The 16266-nt window shown below is 34.8% G+C and overlaps 1 protein-coding gene across 1 annotated transcript in view; it reads left to right on the top strand.

Annotated features, from left to right (window-relative positions):
• Nucleotides 1–16266, top strand: part of ATP9B (ATPase phospholipid transporting 9B (putative)) — a 506373-nt gene that overhangs the window by 126049 nt on the left and 364058 nt on the right. Inside the window, exon 7 of the mRNA XM_044683481.1 lies at nt 6402–6453. Coding sequence (XP_044539416.1) covers nt 6402–6453 — 52 coding nt within the window. The remainder of the gene's footprint in view (nt 1–6401; nt 6454–16266) is intronic.

Below are 16266 nucleotides of genomic sequence, written 5' to 3' on the forward strand. Positions count from 1 at the left end.
CTATACTGCTGGAAGTGCGCCAACCAGTACAGTTCAGTACAGTCCTCTGAAGACCTCAGACTTCATAAAGTTGACTATTAGATTGTGCAAAACAGTTTAAAACCCACAGACTATAGAATGATTTTGTCATAGCTTATTGAAGAATTAAATTCTGTGCATTGTCTTTCCCTTTCAGTTTTTCAGTGTTGCTCACAGCAAATTTTAAATGGGGTATTTGGAACAAGTATTTTTTCTTTTTTTAATGCTTCTATTCTGACATATTCTACCTTCACTGAATGATCATTTTGGAACAATAGGCTTATTTGAAAAATGCAAAAATCCCTTCTGGAAAGACCAATCCTGGGGAATTAAAAGTAGCATCTGGTAATATTTTTTATATTTTCTACTTGACATTTAATGTTGATTTAATGTCCAGGGTTATAATACTTTGAGTATTTAAGTAAAAATTATTGTGGAAATCAAATCAGATGCTAATTTACTCTAACAATATACATTCTATTCATTAAAAAATGTATGTAGCAAACACATCATGTCTCCCATATTAGCTCCTTGAAGAACTGTCCTCTAGTTTTAAAAAAATTCCTCTGCAGTCTGACATGACCTCATCATTCAACTCAAACTTACTTCTCTAGAGTTACCAATGATTTCTTAATTGCCAAATATGTTCACCTTTTCTTAGTCCTTATCCTTCTTGATATTTCCAAAGCATTTAACATTTTTATTATTTCCATTCCTTCTGTATACTCTTTCCTCTCTGGACTTCCACAATATTGTTTTTGTTTTTTGGCTATTTCTTTGACCACCCTTCATTTTCCTCTGCTAGATTTTCATCCATATCAGGCTCACTAACTGTGAGTACCCTTCCATGTTTCTGTTCTGGGTCCCCTTTTTCCTCCATTCTCTTTCATATGGTGATTTCAATCAGCTTCCATGGATTCAGTTGTTAATGTTATGTATATGGTTTGAAGGGCTATCCAGCCTTAGCCTCTCTACCTGGTCTTCAGTTCCACATCACCAATTGTCTTTTCAAGTCAGAAAGAATTGAATTCAAATTCCATCTGTCTGAGTAATTTTCTTAGCCTTTTTTCACTCTCAGCCTCATCATTAATAAAATGAGACTAAAAGTAAATACTACAGAGGGCAATGATAAGGCTAATGAGGTAATATGTAGAGATCTAGAAATTCTAAAGCCCTATATAAATGATAGTTACTGTTGTTAATATCAGTGACTCATGCTGAATATCCAGTAGGTATTTCAAACTCAACATGTACAAAATATAACATCTTTCCCCATAAACTCTACCCATTTCCCAACCTGCCTATTACTTTTGAGGTTACTGTCATCTTTCCTAATCTCTTTTGCTTATAACCTTCGTTTCCTTGGTTATCCTTTGCCTCTCGATCCCTTATAACAAATATGCAGTCTGACAAATCTTGTTTCTGCCTTCAAGATATCTCTCACTTCCCTTCTCTCTATTCACACAGCAAGCCTTTCAGTTCTTTCTTGAACTGTTAATAGTTTTCTAATTGCTTTCCATACTGTAAGCCTTCCCCTAGTCTATCTAATCCATATTCTCTTTTCCTAAAGTTTAGAACTGATGACATTGCTATTTTTCACATGTTCTAGAATCCAGCTCTACTTGCCTATTCCTACCTCACATTTTATATTCCATTTCTTTATTTTTTTTCAATGGATGACCCTATGCTTAGAAAGCTCTCTGGTCTCATTTCTCTCTCTTGGAATCATGATTTTTTTCAATAGAGCTTCAATCCTTCTACAAGAGATCCTTTTCATTCCCACTCAACTATTAGTGCCTTCTCTATTCAGATTATCTTCCACCTACCATGTATATATCTTATATGTGCCTAGTTAATTTTATATGTTGTCTCTCCTATGAGACATAATTATATGTTGTCTCCTTGAGGGCAGGGACTGTTTTTAATCTTTCTTTGTCAAACCTGAAACCATGTACACCTGCCAATACATATAAAAGTACTTGCATCCATGACCCTTTGTCCTTTTCCTACCATGTAGTAAGCACTTAATAAATACTTGTTGATTGAGAAGTCTGTGCTTTTCCCCTTATGTCTTTCCAGCTCCCTACTTCAGTTTGGTGAAATCTTCCTTTATCCTTCAGTGTGTGCAGATCAAATATGATTATTTTCATGTCATTTTCGATCCTTTCAAATGGATAGTTTTCTCTCTGCTATGAATTTCTATACTAGTTTTTATTTTTCTTGGCTTCTCTCCTTTGTTTTGCTTTGTGTTCAGGTTCTGCTGTTGTTTTCTTACCCTGTTTCTTCTTAAACATAGGCTTTTCTTAGTGTCTTGATCATAAGGACTCAATAAAAACTTGGATGAACAGTACAATGAAATATAAAAGCAATATAACTGGAAAAACCTTTGCCTTTCTCATCTTTGTGTTTCACACTGTTTTATATGGAGTCAGTTCTTCATAAATGTTTGTTAAATTAGTTGAAGGAGATTTTTCAGGTCCATTGTGTTAATGAGGCAGAAAATGCTGATGTTTTGGATATAGTGTTAAGCTTGATTACAGTGAAACCCAAAATGAAGAAATGTGGCTTGGAGGTAGGGCTGACGGGAAGAATGACAGGAGAAGAAGGGTGGACAGAGGAGGGTGAATTGACTACTGGGGGCAAGGCAATGACTTTATTGAAGTTTTCAAAGAGTTAATGATGCTACACTGCCTAGGATGTCATGCAGTGTCATTTGCTTTTCACTATTCATAAGAGAGATCCAAATGACATCAGGGCAGTTTCACCTCAGGGAGCTTTTTCCTAAAAGATAAGTTTCAGAATAATTTGTGGCAGCAGTCAGTACTGTAACCATTTCTGCAAGTGGCAAGGAGATGGAGTTCAGAATTTGGAACCCCCAAGAAACCGGAAGGCAGTTGGGAGGCAGTTAGAATAGCACTATGTAAGGCAGTGAGACCCAGGCAACCCAACTCAGTCCTGATTTAGGGTCAAGGGTGGAGGGAGGTCTGGGTAGGACACTCCATTGAACCCTTGTTGATCCATAGCAGGAATATCATTGCCTATTCAACTGTGCTGATCCTAGCTGTGTCAGTCAGTCCCCTTAATAGCCTGATTTTTACTGCAGATATATATCCTATCATCTGTAACAATTAAAAATATAAAAGGCTGATATCATAAGAGAAATTAATATTTTAATTGCCATGGCCATGTTGGTAAAATATATATGACTGCACTTGACTATCTTTAAAAATGCCGCCTGTCTGTATCTCCACCCATCTTCCTAGTCTTGAACGCCAGAGAGAGAGTCTCAAGCCCGACCTCTGAATTTAAGTGGAGCTCAATGTTGGTTCCCATTCTCTGATGTAATCACGTCAGAAACCAGAAACCCATTAGATCACGGGAAATGTAGTCTCAAAGTTCCCCACATGTCCACAGGAAGTTTGTAAATACTTCCCTGAATTCCAGACACACACATCTGATACCAAGAAAAACATCATCAAATCAATATAGAAGAACTACAGTCAACACTTGATTTGATCCTGCTAAGGTTATTCATCAATTTATTTAGTTAGATACTTGAGGTAGAAGTTAGGTAGAGAGTGGAAGGGGCCTAACCCTGGCAGGGGAGGCTTATCTCCGAACCGTCTTGATTAGTTGATAGGGTTTGCCTCATTCCTCTTACCTCATCCATCAAACCTATGTTCCATATACCTTCCCTGTTTATGCCTTTTCCCTGATTAATTAAAAAAGTTACTTTTAGTTCCTATTGCCTTCTATGCATTTGATTTGATCTTAACATCTCTTACCCTTGAATAGAATCCTTCATCTTATCAAGGTTTGGCAGTTGGTGGGGATCCATCATTTGAGGGAATCCTGTTGATTTCCACATATAATCCTGACAGAGGATCATACCCTGTTAGCCTTTAATATCCTCTATACTGGAAGAACTTCATTTCTCATCATAGCCATCAGTTTGAAAGAGATTTGGCTTGTTTCCCTTTGTGGAGCCATTATACTGAGCCCTCTCAGTAAGGATCTTCTGTGACCTCTTGTGGGAACTAATAGCAGCTAGACCAAAGACAGTCCATCCCTCGCAGGAGGTTTAGAGTGACAGCTTTCCAACCTCAGCAAAGAATCATCCTTATAGTACATATTCTGTATTATGGCTTTAAACCATCCTCATCTGCAAATACATTTAAAAACACAGTATAACATATTCCTAGTGGTATTTTGTCACTAAAGATTAAAATAGTTCTTAGTATGTTGGGAGCAAGAAGGGAGTGTCAAATATTTTAGGGAGAGTTATATTTAAAAATTAAGATGAAATGCTTTTGTTCAAACTTCATTTGTGTAGAAAATAAAATGCCCTTATCTAGAGCGTCTTATTCATTGATGATAGATAATCAAGATATAACTATATGTATATATACAATACATATATACATATACATATTAATATGGTACAAACTTTGCCATTAACTCCATAATGAGGATGTTGCTATTAGCATTCATTTTTTCTCTAATTTGCTGTTAGTATTACAAAGCAACTTTTATATTATATTCAATCACTTTTCCCCCTTTGCCTCAGAGAGGTGTGATTCAGTGAGAATTAAGAGTAACTTGAATAATATTCTAGCCAAAGCCTTAGTCTTGGTTTATTGCTTCAAAATGATAAAATGTTTACTTGTTTAGATGTCCTATTGCTTTTGAGACTCATTAAGTGTGCAGTCATGTGCTTCATTTGAAGAAATTGCTAAAGACAGTCTTTCAAGGCCTATTTTTTTCCCCCAGGTTTTCAATTGGTATATGATAACATTCATCTTTTCCTAAGATCCCCACAGTTTTTTGTTTTTATTTTTCTTTTGTTAATATTAATTCTGTTTCTTCAGGTCTTGGATTTAAGAAATTATAGGTTAGTTTTGGATTTTTGCAAAGCAAGAAATTAACATTTAAAAATAATTTGATGCTAAAAATTTAGAAAGAATGCCAAATAGGTTCCAAACCCATGAATTAACATGATTACAACAATGACAGATTTTTTTAGCCAATTACATTCTGTTTTTCAACAATCTTTGTGAATGTAGTTTATACTAAAATAATAGCTTTTCTTTTGTAATGTTTGTGAACTGTTTCTATGAACAAGAAAAAATTAGAAAATTAATAACAAGTAGAATTTGGGAATGATTTCTTTAAACTTTACTTTCTTACCATCTTTATTAATATCAAATTTGTCATCAACCAACTATTGTACAGATAGAAACATTCCTGTTGGTATTACCAAATCTTACATGCACCGTAAAAGCATATGGTTAACATTACATGAGAATACTAAATTTTCTCACCTTTTGAACAGTAACATATTTTTATATTCAAACATGTAGCAAAAGAAACATTCTTGATCTAAAGGAAAATGTCTATTTGTAGGGTCACAGAGGGCTTTTGTCTTGTTTACTCATATGACAGATAATATTCTATTCAGTAGTCTTGAGAGAATCATACTTTAAAATGAATTGAAGTTGTGGAGTCAGGTTTAACATGTCAGTATTTATAGGAAATATTTTTTGTTGCCTGTATTTTGATAGGTTCACATTACAATAAGAAATGGTTTTTTATTCTCCCTTTCTATATTCCGGGTTTTAGCTATTCTGTTCTGAGCTTGGAATATTTTTTTTTCCTCCCTACCGGGTTGTAGCAATGGAAAGTTTTGCAACTCAAGTCAGGCAGGTTTTGGTTTTTTTTTGTTAAGTGTTATGATGCCATTATATTCTGTGTATTCTTAATACTCTGACTTGATTCATGTTGGAATGAAGCTCACCAGTCTTGAAACTGACCAATATATTACTTATTTGTACCTTAACATGAAAGCAAACATATTCCCCTCAAAGATATTGTTTATGGTTAGAAGCCAAAAGTAGTTATTTAATAATAATATAATCATAAATAACAGTTTTTTGTTGTAAAGTTTTTCAATTGAATGAACTTTTCCAACAAATTAGATATGTTAGCTAATTATTTGAACTATGAAGAGTCAAAGTACTGTTATTCACTCCAGAAAACATTCGCAAAATTTGTTTCATTACTTCATAGTAATACTGTATTTATTTCTATTTTACTTTCGTAAGGTAAATGATGCCTTTTAGGTGTTCTGAAACTTGATCAGCTTTATAGATCTGAAATACCATAGTAAAAAACACATATGAATTTCTTCTTTAAGCAACAGTATTTAGTATCTCTTTTACAAAATATTTTATAAGACTATCTGAAACTTAAGTCATATAATTTAAACTATATTATGAATTAAATGTTTTAAATATAAATTACATAAACATGAATTTAAATCTGAATGTAAATTTATATCACTTGTATTCAATGAAAATAATTCAGCTTTTCCATGTTCTTTTTAGAATCAAAGAATTCCATCTGATATGGTATTTCTCAGGACTTCAGAAAAAACAGGTAATTTCAAAGAATTAAATTAAACTAATTTAATTTTTAAAAAGTCTCTATTCCAAAACTTTAATTTTTACTTTTTAAAGTAAAAATATTGGAGGTACTAATTTAGCTCCTTTGCCTAAGACAATTTGTAGAAGAAAGTGGGATTTCTTATTTTATACTCACTTTTTCATATAGTTTGGCTATCTTTTGCTTCATTTGTTCTCCCTCTCTATTGATTTTTGATTGCCTCTGATATTTAAGGACAAAGATATGAGAATATTCAAAGAAAAGAGCGTGGAAATAATAGGATTTTTTGTTTCATTCGATATTCCTGTGTTACATTAAAAAATTAACATTCATTAAAAATTTTCAAGTTCCTGATTCTCTTCTTCCCATTCCATCCTACACCTTAAGAAGGCAAGCAATATACAGATTATTCATGTGAAGCCATGTAAAACATTTCTGTATTCCCCACATTGCAAAAAAAAGCACATAAAAAGAAGAATAAGGTGAATAAAGTATAATTAAGTTTGCATATCAGTTCTTTCACTGATAGTAGATATTATTTTTCCTCATGGGTCCTTTGGAATTGTCTTTGACCATTGTTTTGATCTAAGTAATTAAGTTTTTGAATTATTATAGTTGCAGTACTGTTATTAGTATATGCAATGTTTTCCTGGTCCTGCTCACTTCATTTTATAAAAACGATATTAAATTCATATAAGGTGATGAGATTATCAGTGAAGTAGTTAGTATAGAAGCAGATAAGAAGAGAGCCCAAAACAGATTCCTGGGGGACACTTGATTAGTTGTCATGACATGGATTAAGATCCAGGGAAAGAGTCTGGAAGAAAAGGGGGGGACTTGACAGACAGGAGGAAAATCAAGTGAAAGTGGTATCATAAAAACTTAGAAGTTATTAAGTAGAAGAGGGTGATTGACAGTGTCAAAGGCTGCTTAGGGATCTGAAGAATGGGGATTGACAAAAATTCTTTGGATTAGATGATAAAGAATGCCAGTGGTTATTTGTAGAGAGCAGTTTTGGTTGAATCATAAGGTGAGGGAACCCATATGGTAGAGAATTATGAGGGCAAGAGGAGCAGATGTGGAGATATCTATCATAGTTGGTCTTTTCAGGGAATTTAGCCACAAAGGTCAAAGAGACATAGGACAATAATTAGTGGAGATAGAAGAGTCAAGTGAAAGTTTTTTGAGAATAGAAGCGAAATATGAGCAGGTTTGTAAGCAAGTAGGGAAGCAGTTAGTAAATAAGGAGAGATGGAGGATAAGTGAGAGTGGGGATGATAGAGGTGTTTATATGCTGAAAGAAATCGAATGGAATCACTATAGTTATAGGAAATTGGATTTTCTATATCCTAAGTCCTGACAGTACCCATGAAATTGTTGTTTTGATGAAGCCTTTTTAAATGAATCTTTATTTTGCTTATGTTTCTTGTTAAAAGCATACAGAACTAATTTCAGTTGAGTCTATTTTGCACATATTTTTCTGCATAAAGTATATGAAATAAAGTTCTCTTATCTGAGGGGAATTTTTTTCTTTTTTGAGTAGTTGTTTTGGTGTTTCTTTTGGTTGAAGATTCAAGTAATCAATACACCTTTATTAAGTAAACATTATGTATTAGAAATTGTACCAAAGTAGGGATGCTAAGAGAGATGATCATTGAAGGAGAAGTCCATATATTGAAGGTGTTACTTGATTGGGCCTTGAAGGAAGCTAGGAGATGTGACAAAGGAGGGTATTCTAGGTTTGAGGGACAGCTTCTACCGGGGAGTAGAGATAAGAGATATAATGTCATCTAGAGGTTGATTTGGATGAGCTAAAGAGTGAATGAAGAGAAAAGATAGGTTATTTCTATCCTTTTCTTTATGTCCTAATGGCCACAACTCTATTTAAGACCCTCCTTTCTTCTTGCTTGAGTGTTTACAATAGCATCCGGATTTGACTCCCTGTTTTTTAAATTCATTTTCTGCATAGCTACCAAAATGATATTTCTGAGTGATATTTCAAATATATTATGAAAATCAACTTTTTGCTTTTGCATGACTTGCCATTAAAATTTTATTTTTATGCTTACAGTTACATTTTACAGATATTTGCATTTTTAATGAGAAATGTTGAAATACCAGGTTTTGGGGATTTGCATAGAAAGGGCTTCACATTAGACCCTTTTTTCTTAAAGTAAGTAATTTTAAATGTTAAGTTTTGATTAAGTTAATATTTATATCATAATATTTGATTGTGGACAAATTTTTAAAATAGCAATAAATAAGTTATAATTTATTTAAAATAAATTGCTAGTCTAAGACATTTTTTTTTTAACCCTTGTATTTCGGTGTATTGTCTCATAGGTGGAAGATTGGTAAGGGTGGGCAATGGGGGTCGAGTGACTTGCCCAGGGTCACATAGCTGGGAAGTGGCTGAGGCCGGATTTGAACCTAGGACCTCCTGTCTCTAGGCCTGACTCTCATTCCACTGAGCTACCCCGCTGCCCCCTAGTCTAAGACATTTTGTATAATATTTACATAGAAAATTGTTAAGCCTTGGAAAAAGATTTGAAATGCAAGTACAAAAATGTGTTGATTTAAATGGGTCTGTTTAAGTAAAGCTCTTTTGCTTTACTTACTGGTACATTTAAAAGTCTCATTTTTAGTTCCTAAGTGTAGTGCTATAAAAATGAAGTGTAATTGTCTTAGTAAATTAAAAAAGTATCTGCTGATTACTACTAGAAAATTTTAAGAGATGACACAAATTCTGACCCTTGGGAAACAAATGTATTTTTGCCTAAGTGGGTAATTTAAAATGCCATAGTATAGAAAAGAGGACAAAATCAAGAATCTAAATGTATACTTTTCTGCTGTTTACAGTGTTTCACTACATGTAGTAAGCCTTAAAAAAATAACAATTATATATAAAGAAAATGGTCTGGTGAGTGTCATGGTGAATAACCACAGATGTAATTACTATAGCTATTAAGATGCAATTTCCAATATCTTTCACAAAGTGTGAATCAGAGTGAGATGTATCGTTATGGAAAGAGCCTGTATCATTCCTATACTTTGGTAGAAAATTACAGTATTTTTCATGGCAAGATTTTACTGGGTTTTTAAGAGAAAAACTTTTAAAATTAAAACTAAAATATTTAATTTTGTTTTGATTTAAAAAATTCCAAGATACTTTTCTAGATTTAAATTGTAATATGCAAACACTGAAGTTTTGTATGAAGGGGAAAATGTATATTTATTTTCACTACCTTACGTGACTTCAAGAAAAGCTATGAGTGATGGGTATAAAATGTTTATTATTAACAAATAAGCATCATTATTTTAAAAATAAAGGAAAAACGAGAGAAACTTTCTCAATTGATCCAGCTGGTTACTAGAAAATACAATACTATCAAACTAGAAGTAACTTCAAATGACTTGAAGGATAAGTAGCAACCAGATTTCCTAATTTTTAGCTCCAAGGCCCTAAATACCATACCTGATTTGCCTTATGCCAGTAACCCTTGTCCCCTCCCTTGATTTACCACCCTTCCTATCTTCTCCCTTAGTATTCCCCTCTATTTATTTATTTATTTATTTGTTTGTTTTTTTTAACCCTTGTACTTCGGTGTATTGTCTCATAGGTGGAAGATTGGTAAGGGTGGGCAATGGGGGTCAAGTGACTTGCCCAGGGTCACATAGCTGGGAAGTCGCTGAGGCCGGGTTTGAACCTAGGACCTCCTGTCTCTAGGCCTGACTCTCACTCCACTGAGCTACCCAGCTGCCCCCCCTCTATTTATTATTAAGGCCTAATGAATTCCCTCCCCCTTCTTCTTCCCTCCTTTTTTTGACCTCCCCACTGCCATGCTCCCCTTGGTTTTTCCCTTCTGATTTCTCAGTAGGGTTGGATAGAATTTTATATCCCACCGAGTAAAGTTTTAACTATTACCTCTTAATGCTCTCTTCCTCTACTTCTTATAATAGTATTCATCCCTTCCCCTTCTCATGCCCTCTTTGTGTGTAATAGAATATCCTATTTTTCTTATTAATCCAAGTTTCTCTTGGTGTCCTCTAGTATTCACCTCCCTCTTTCCCACCCCCGTATCATCTTAGACCATTTAGTATTCCAACCTCTCTATGAGTAATTCTTCTAATTACTATAATAGTGAATACTATAATATAATATAATAACTGCCTATTTCAATATCTTCAATTTCTTTTTCTTCTCTAATTGCTACTGTTAGTGTTTCTAGTACAATGTTAAATAATAGAGGTGATAATGGGCATCCTTGCTTCACTCCTGATCTTATTGGGAGTGCTTCTAATTTATCCAAGTTGCGGATGATGTTTGTTGATGATTTTAGATATATACCGTTTATTATTTTTAGGAAAGATCCTTCTATTCCTACACTTTCTAGTGTAGGAATAGAAGGAATGGATTTTGTATTTTGTCAAAGGCTTTTTCAGCATCTATTGAGATAATCATGTAATTTTTGTTGGTTTTCTTGTTGATATGGTCAATTATGTGAATGGTTTTCCTGATGTTAAACTATCCTTGCATTCCTGGTATAAATCCCACCTGATCATAATGAATAACCCTCGTGATCACTTGCTGTAGTATTTTTGATAGTATTCTGTTTAAGATTTTTTTGCATCTATGTTTATTAAGGAGATTGGTCTATAGTTTTCTTTCTCTATTTTTGACCTACCTGGCTTTGGGATCAGTACCATATTTGTGTCATAAAAGGAGTATGGTAGAACTCTTTCTTTGCTTATTATGTCAAATAGTTTGTGTAGTATTGGGATTAGTTGTTCTTTGAAGGTTTGATAGAATTTACTTGTGAATCCATCTGGTCCTGGGGAATTTTTTCTTAGGGAGTTCTTTGTTGGCTTGTTCAATTTCATTTCCTGATATGAGATTATTTAAGTATTCTATTTTTTCTACTGTTAATATCAGTAATTTATATTTTTGTAAATATTCATTCATATCACCTAAATTGCTATATTTATTGTCACATAATTTGGCACAATCATTTTTAATGATTGCCTTAATTTCCCCTTCATTAGAGATGTGGTCTCCCTTTTCATTTTTGATAATGATAATTTGTTTTTCTTTCCTTTTTTAAATTAGATTGACCAGTAATTTGTTAATTTAATTTTTTTCAAAGTACTAGCTTCTATTCTTATTTATTGATTCAATAGTTCTTTTACTTTAAATTTTATTAATTTCTCCTTTAATTTTTATAATCTTTAATTTGGCATTTAACTGGGGATTTTTAATTTGTTCCCTTTCTAATTTTTTGATTTGCATGCCCAGTTCATTGATCTCCATAATTTGTTAATATATGTACTCAAGGATATAAATTTCCCCCTGAGCTTTTAGCTGCATCCCACAGATTTAGTTAGGATGTCTCAGCATTGTCATTCTCTTCTATGAAATTGGTTGTTTCTATGATTTATTATTTAACCAACTCTTTTTGAAGAATCATATTTAATTTCCAATTAAATTTTTATTTGCCTGTCCATGTGCCCTAACTAATTATTCTTTTTATTGCATTATGATCTGAAAAGGTTACATTTATTATTTCTGCTCTTTTGCATTTATTTGCCATGTTTCTATGCCCTAGTACATGGTTAATCTTTGTGAGTGTACCATGTGCAGGTGAAAAGATGGTGTATTCCTTTGTCCCTATTTATTTTTCTCCACATATCTATTAACTCTAATTTTTCCAGAATTTCATTCTCCTCTGTTATCTCTTTCTTATTTATTATTTGGTTTGATTTATCTAGATCTGATAGAGAAAGATTTAGGTCTCCCACTAGTATAGTTTTACTATCTATTTCCTACTTTATCTCTGCCAGTTTCTCTTTTAGAAATTTGGATGCTATACCATTTGGTGCATACATATTGAGTACAGATACTTCTTTATTGTTTATACTGCCTTTTTTCATCATCATCATCAGGGCAGTTTTCTTGGATAATTTCTTATAGTATGGTGTCCAAATTTCTAGTAATTTCTGATTTTTGAGGAAGATCAGTGATTTTCAAATTGTCTGTTCTGGACGTGTTTTCTTTATCTGTCAATTTCTCATTGAGATATTTCATGTTTCCTTCTATTTTATCAGTCTTTTTTCTTTGTTTTATTTGTTCTTGCTGTCTTGAGAGATCTTTGGGTTTTATTTGCCCAGTTCTGCTCTTAAGAGACTGGTTTTCTGCTGTAATCTTTTGATTTTCCTTTTCAATTTGGTCTATCTTATTTTCCTGCTTGTTAATTTGGGTCTCCAATCTGCTTATCATTTCATTTGATTTTAGGAGGCATCTTTCTCCAATTGGGAGTTTCTGTCTTTTAAATTGTTAATTTCCTTTTAAGCTATTTCCCATTTTTCTTGCCAAATGTCTTCCATCTTTCTCATGATCTCAAATTTGAACTCTTCAAGAGCTCGTGACCAATTTTCATTTTTTTGGGAATGTTTGAATGTGATTACTTGTTTGTGACCAATTTTCATTTTTTTGGGAATGTTTGAATGTGTTTACTTGTTTGTCCTCTGTGGTCTGGAATTTTTCTGTGTAAAAGTTATCGAGTGTTAGTGCTTTTCTCTTGTTCTTTCTGGTGTCTAATTCTTGAGCATTGCTTGCCATTATTATTCTGGTTTTTCCTTCTCAATCAGTAGTCTGGGTGAGGTGGGCAGTGTCTCTGTGAATAGAGCTGTGCAGCAGTTTTTCCCTGAGGCTACTTTAAGAGGCACAGCACAGTGCTGCCCATCTCAGCTATATTGTCTCACCCAAGGTCTGAGCTCTTTATGTTCCTGAAGTCTCTTGTTTAGGTCTTCTTAGGGTTAAGCCTCTTGTTAGTCCTAGTTAGCTGCCAGGACCCCAGATATTGCTCTACGCTTGCTCCTCTGCACAAGGCTCCTTTATGAATCTCGGTATAGGCTGCTTCCACTCTCTTTCACCCCAGTGCTCTAGGTCCAAGCCCAAGGTCCACGCTCAAGTTCTGTGCTCAATGTATGTGGTTTTTAACCTCTTAGGGTTTTAAGCCTTGCTGATCTCAGCAGCAAGCCCTTGGTGGTCCTAGTTAGCTGCCAAGAACTTAGTCAATGCCCCACGCTTGCTCTAACTCTTGTGTGCTGGCACTGGCACTATAGGTGGGGTGGGGGTGGGTTGATTAGCTTTTGTTTTATTGGGAGCTATTTCACCCCCTTATAACATGGAAATGCCCAAATCCCACATAACTTCAATCCTGCACCCTATTTTGGGGTCCCTTCGTTCATCTGGTTTTTGGTTTTTGTGTGTTTTGAGGTGTCATGTATGGTTCTGTTAATAGGGTTAAGAGCCCTGCTTCCACTCTGTAGCTATCTTTACCCTGAAATGCTTTTGGCAATATTAATCAACTTTTTCCTCCTTGATTATATCCTCCTGTTTAGTGAATTGCTTTTTCAGGCTTTTCCTCCCTATCCTATTCCTCATTCTTTACTAGAATTTTTCCAGGTCATGTTTGTTAATGGAGGATATCCTCTCAAACTGTGTTCTGGACCATCTCCCTCCATATTATTTCTCTTTATTATCTTATCAGATGCCTTTGATTCAATTATCATTTCTATGCAGTTGATCCTCACACATATTTGTTTAGTCTTCACATCTCTTCTAAAGTTTCGTCTTAAATCTCTAAATGCTAATTGAACATTTTAAACTGGAAGTCCTGTGATCATCTTAAGTTCAGCATATTCAAACTAAACTCATTATCTTTCCTCTCATCTGTCAAGAGAATCCCCAATCCTTTCAATCATTGTTTAAAGATATAAGGTTTTTAGAGGTCAGAGGCTTATGAAATAGATAGAAGTGTTATATTATTTATACTGTGTAGTGCAAAAGTGCAAACAACCCTGCAAAAGGCTAACTGCAGAATTTCTGCCAGTTGATAGGGTTTAGAACCCTGACTAGAGGCAGTTGGTCCTGGAGGCTCTGTGAGAGCAGAAGGATCAACTGAGCTCATTCTTGGAGCTGAAACCTGGCCTTGATTCCCTGATTCTGTGCCTTTTCTCTTGAGATTTTGTAGCCTAGCTAATTCCTCTAGATCTCCCTGTCCTTCCCTATTCCAATCACCATTTCCCTTCCTAATTTCCTGTGGGTTCTGGGAGAAGGGTGGATTTGGGTGGTAGCAATCAAACTTTGAAGACTTAAATTTTCCTCATAGTCAAGTAGGACATACCCTTGATACAAATTATCTCCCGACTCATTGTGTGTAACTTCCCTCACCTTAAAGGCAACAAAACCTCTCCGGACTGAGTGAAGGCAGGCCCTTTCTCAGTCTCCCTTTCCTGTGTCCCTCCCCCTCCCTATCCCCCCCCCCCCCAGCTTCTTAGGTGGTTGTTAGAGAAACCCTGTATCCCTCTATCCTTTATAATCAACCCCTAAACTCAATAAACCCTGTTGTCATTTAATCAAACCTTTTGCTAGATCATTGATTGAATGATAAAAGAGGGTAAGAAGAGAAAGGAATAGTTTCTCTCTGGGTCCTGAGGGGAGTTGGAGGCGCCCATCTTGGAGGAAGTGGTGATCTCTGTACTTCCTCTGAAGAAGCCTTTCTATTGTAATGATTAAAATTGATAAAGTCTGAAGATATCAGGGAAATTAATATTTTAATTAAAGCCATGTTAATAAAATAATTTGGATGACCGCTCCTGACTACTTTTAAAAATGCCGCCTGTCCGTATCTCCACCCATCTTCCTTAGTCTTACACACCAGAGAGAGCGTCTCAACCCTGACCTCCGAATTTAAGTCAAGCTCAATGTTGGTTCCCATAGTCTGATGTAATCCCGTCAGAAACCGGAAACCCATTGGATCACAGTGAATGTAGTCTCAAAGTTCCCCACAGGAAATTTGTAAGATAATTTTAAATGGCACCTCCCTGAATTCCAAACAACACACTATTTCACAGACACTTCCTTTGTGAACCTGAGGAATTGACTAGAAAGCCCTCTAGTTAGTTTCAAATGATTTCTGGCTGGCCTTAACCTTTTGTCTGTAGAAGTGCCCTTCCTACCTGAAGGGTTCAGCCTGTTTCCCTTCAGTGTCCCCTGTCTCAAGCCTGTGTACCCAGTCTGTATCTCCCTGTTGTAGCTGCCTGCCCAACTACCTCATCCTCTCCCCTTGCCTCTCATTCTACTTCATCATCTTGTATTTCCCTAAACTAAGTCATTCCCTTACATCTTCTACCACCTCAATTTACTACATCCACCATTGTACCCTCCTTTCCCACCTGCTGACTTATGGACCCACAAACCCCATCTACTGTGTTTTATTCCTTTATTACAACTGTGAATTATTTTTTTTCCCAAAAAAGTCAATAGATACTGTACTTGGCAAGAACCAGACATAATTAGCAAAACTGACTAATAAGAAATCAATGAATTTTCTAAAATTCCTTTTATATGATGGGCACTGTCCTGGGCCTATATAGGCAAAATTGGAAACATCTGTACAAAGAGGTTATATTCTATTGGTAGGAAGAAACATCTATCAATACATAGATTTAAAATATGTGCAAAGTAAATACAAGGTACATGGTATGGGGTAGTGGGGGAGGGAGAACTACTGTCAGTCCAGTGATCAAGAAATGCCTTATGTAAGATCTGTCACTTCAACTTAATTTTAAAAGAGATTAAAGATTTTAAGAGCTGTAGGCAAGTCATTGGCTTGAGATGGTTAGGTAGTAAAAAATTATAGAGATAGTTTAGTATTTCTTTGTAATCATTTTGGCTTTACCAAAATGTTTATGAAGGGAGTATATGTAATGTGTGAAAAATCTAGAGAGGGAAGTCGGTGCTAG

Source organism: Gracilinanus agilis, chromosome 1 (assembly GCF_016433145.1).
Source record: "Gracilinanus agilis isolate LMUSP501 chromosome 1, AgileGrace, whole genome shotgun sequence".
In the NCBI taxonomy this organism is placed as follows: domain Eukaryota; kingdom Metazoa; phylum Chordata; class Mammalia; order Didelphimorphia; family Didelphidae; genus Gracilinanus; species Gracilinanus agilis.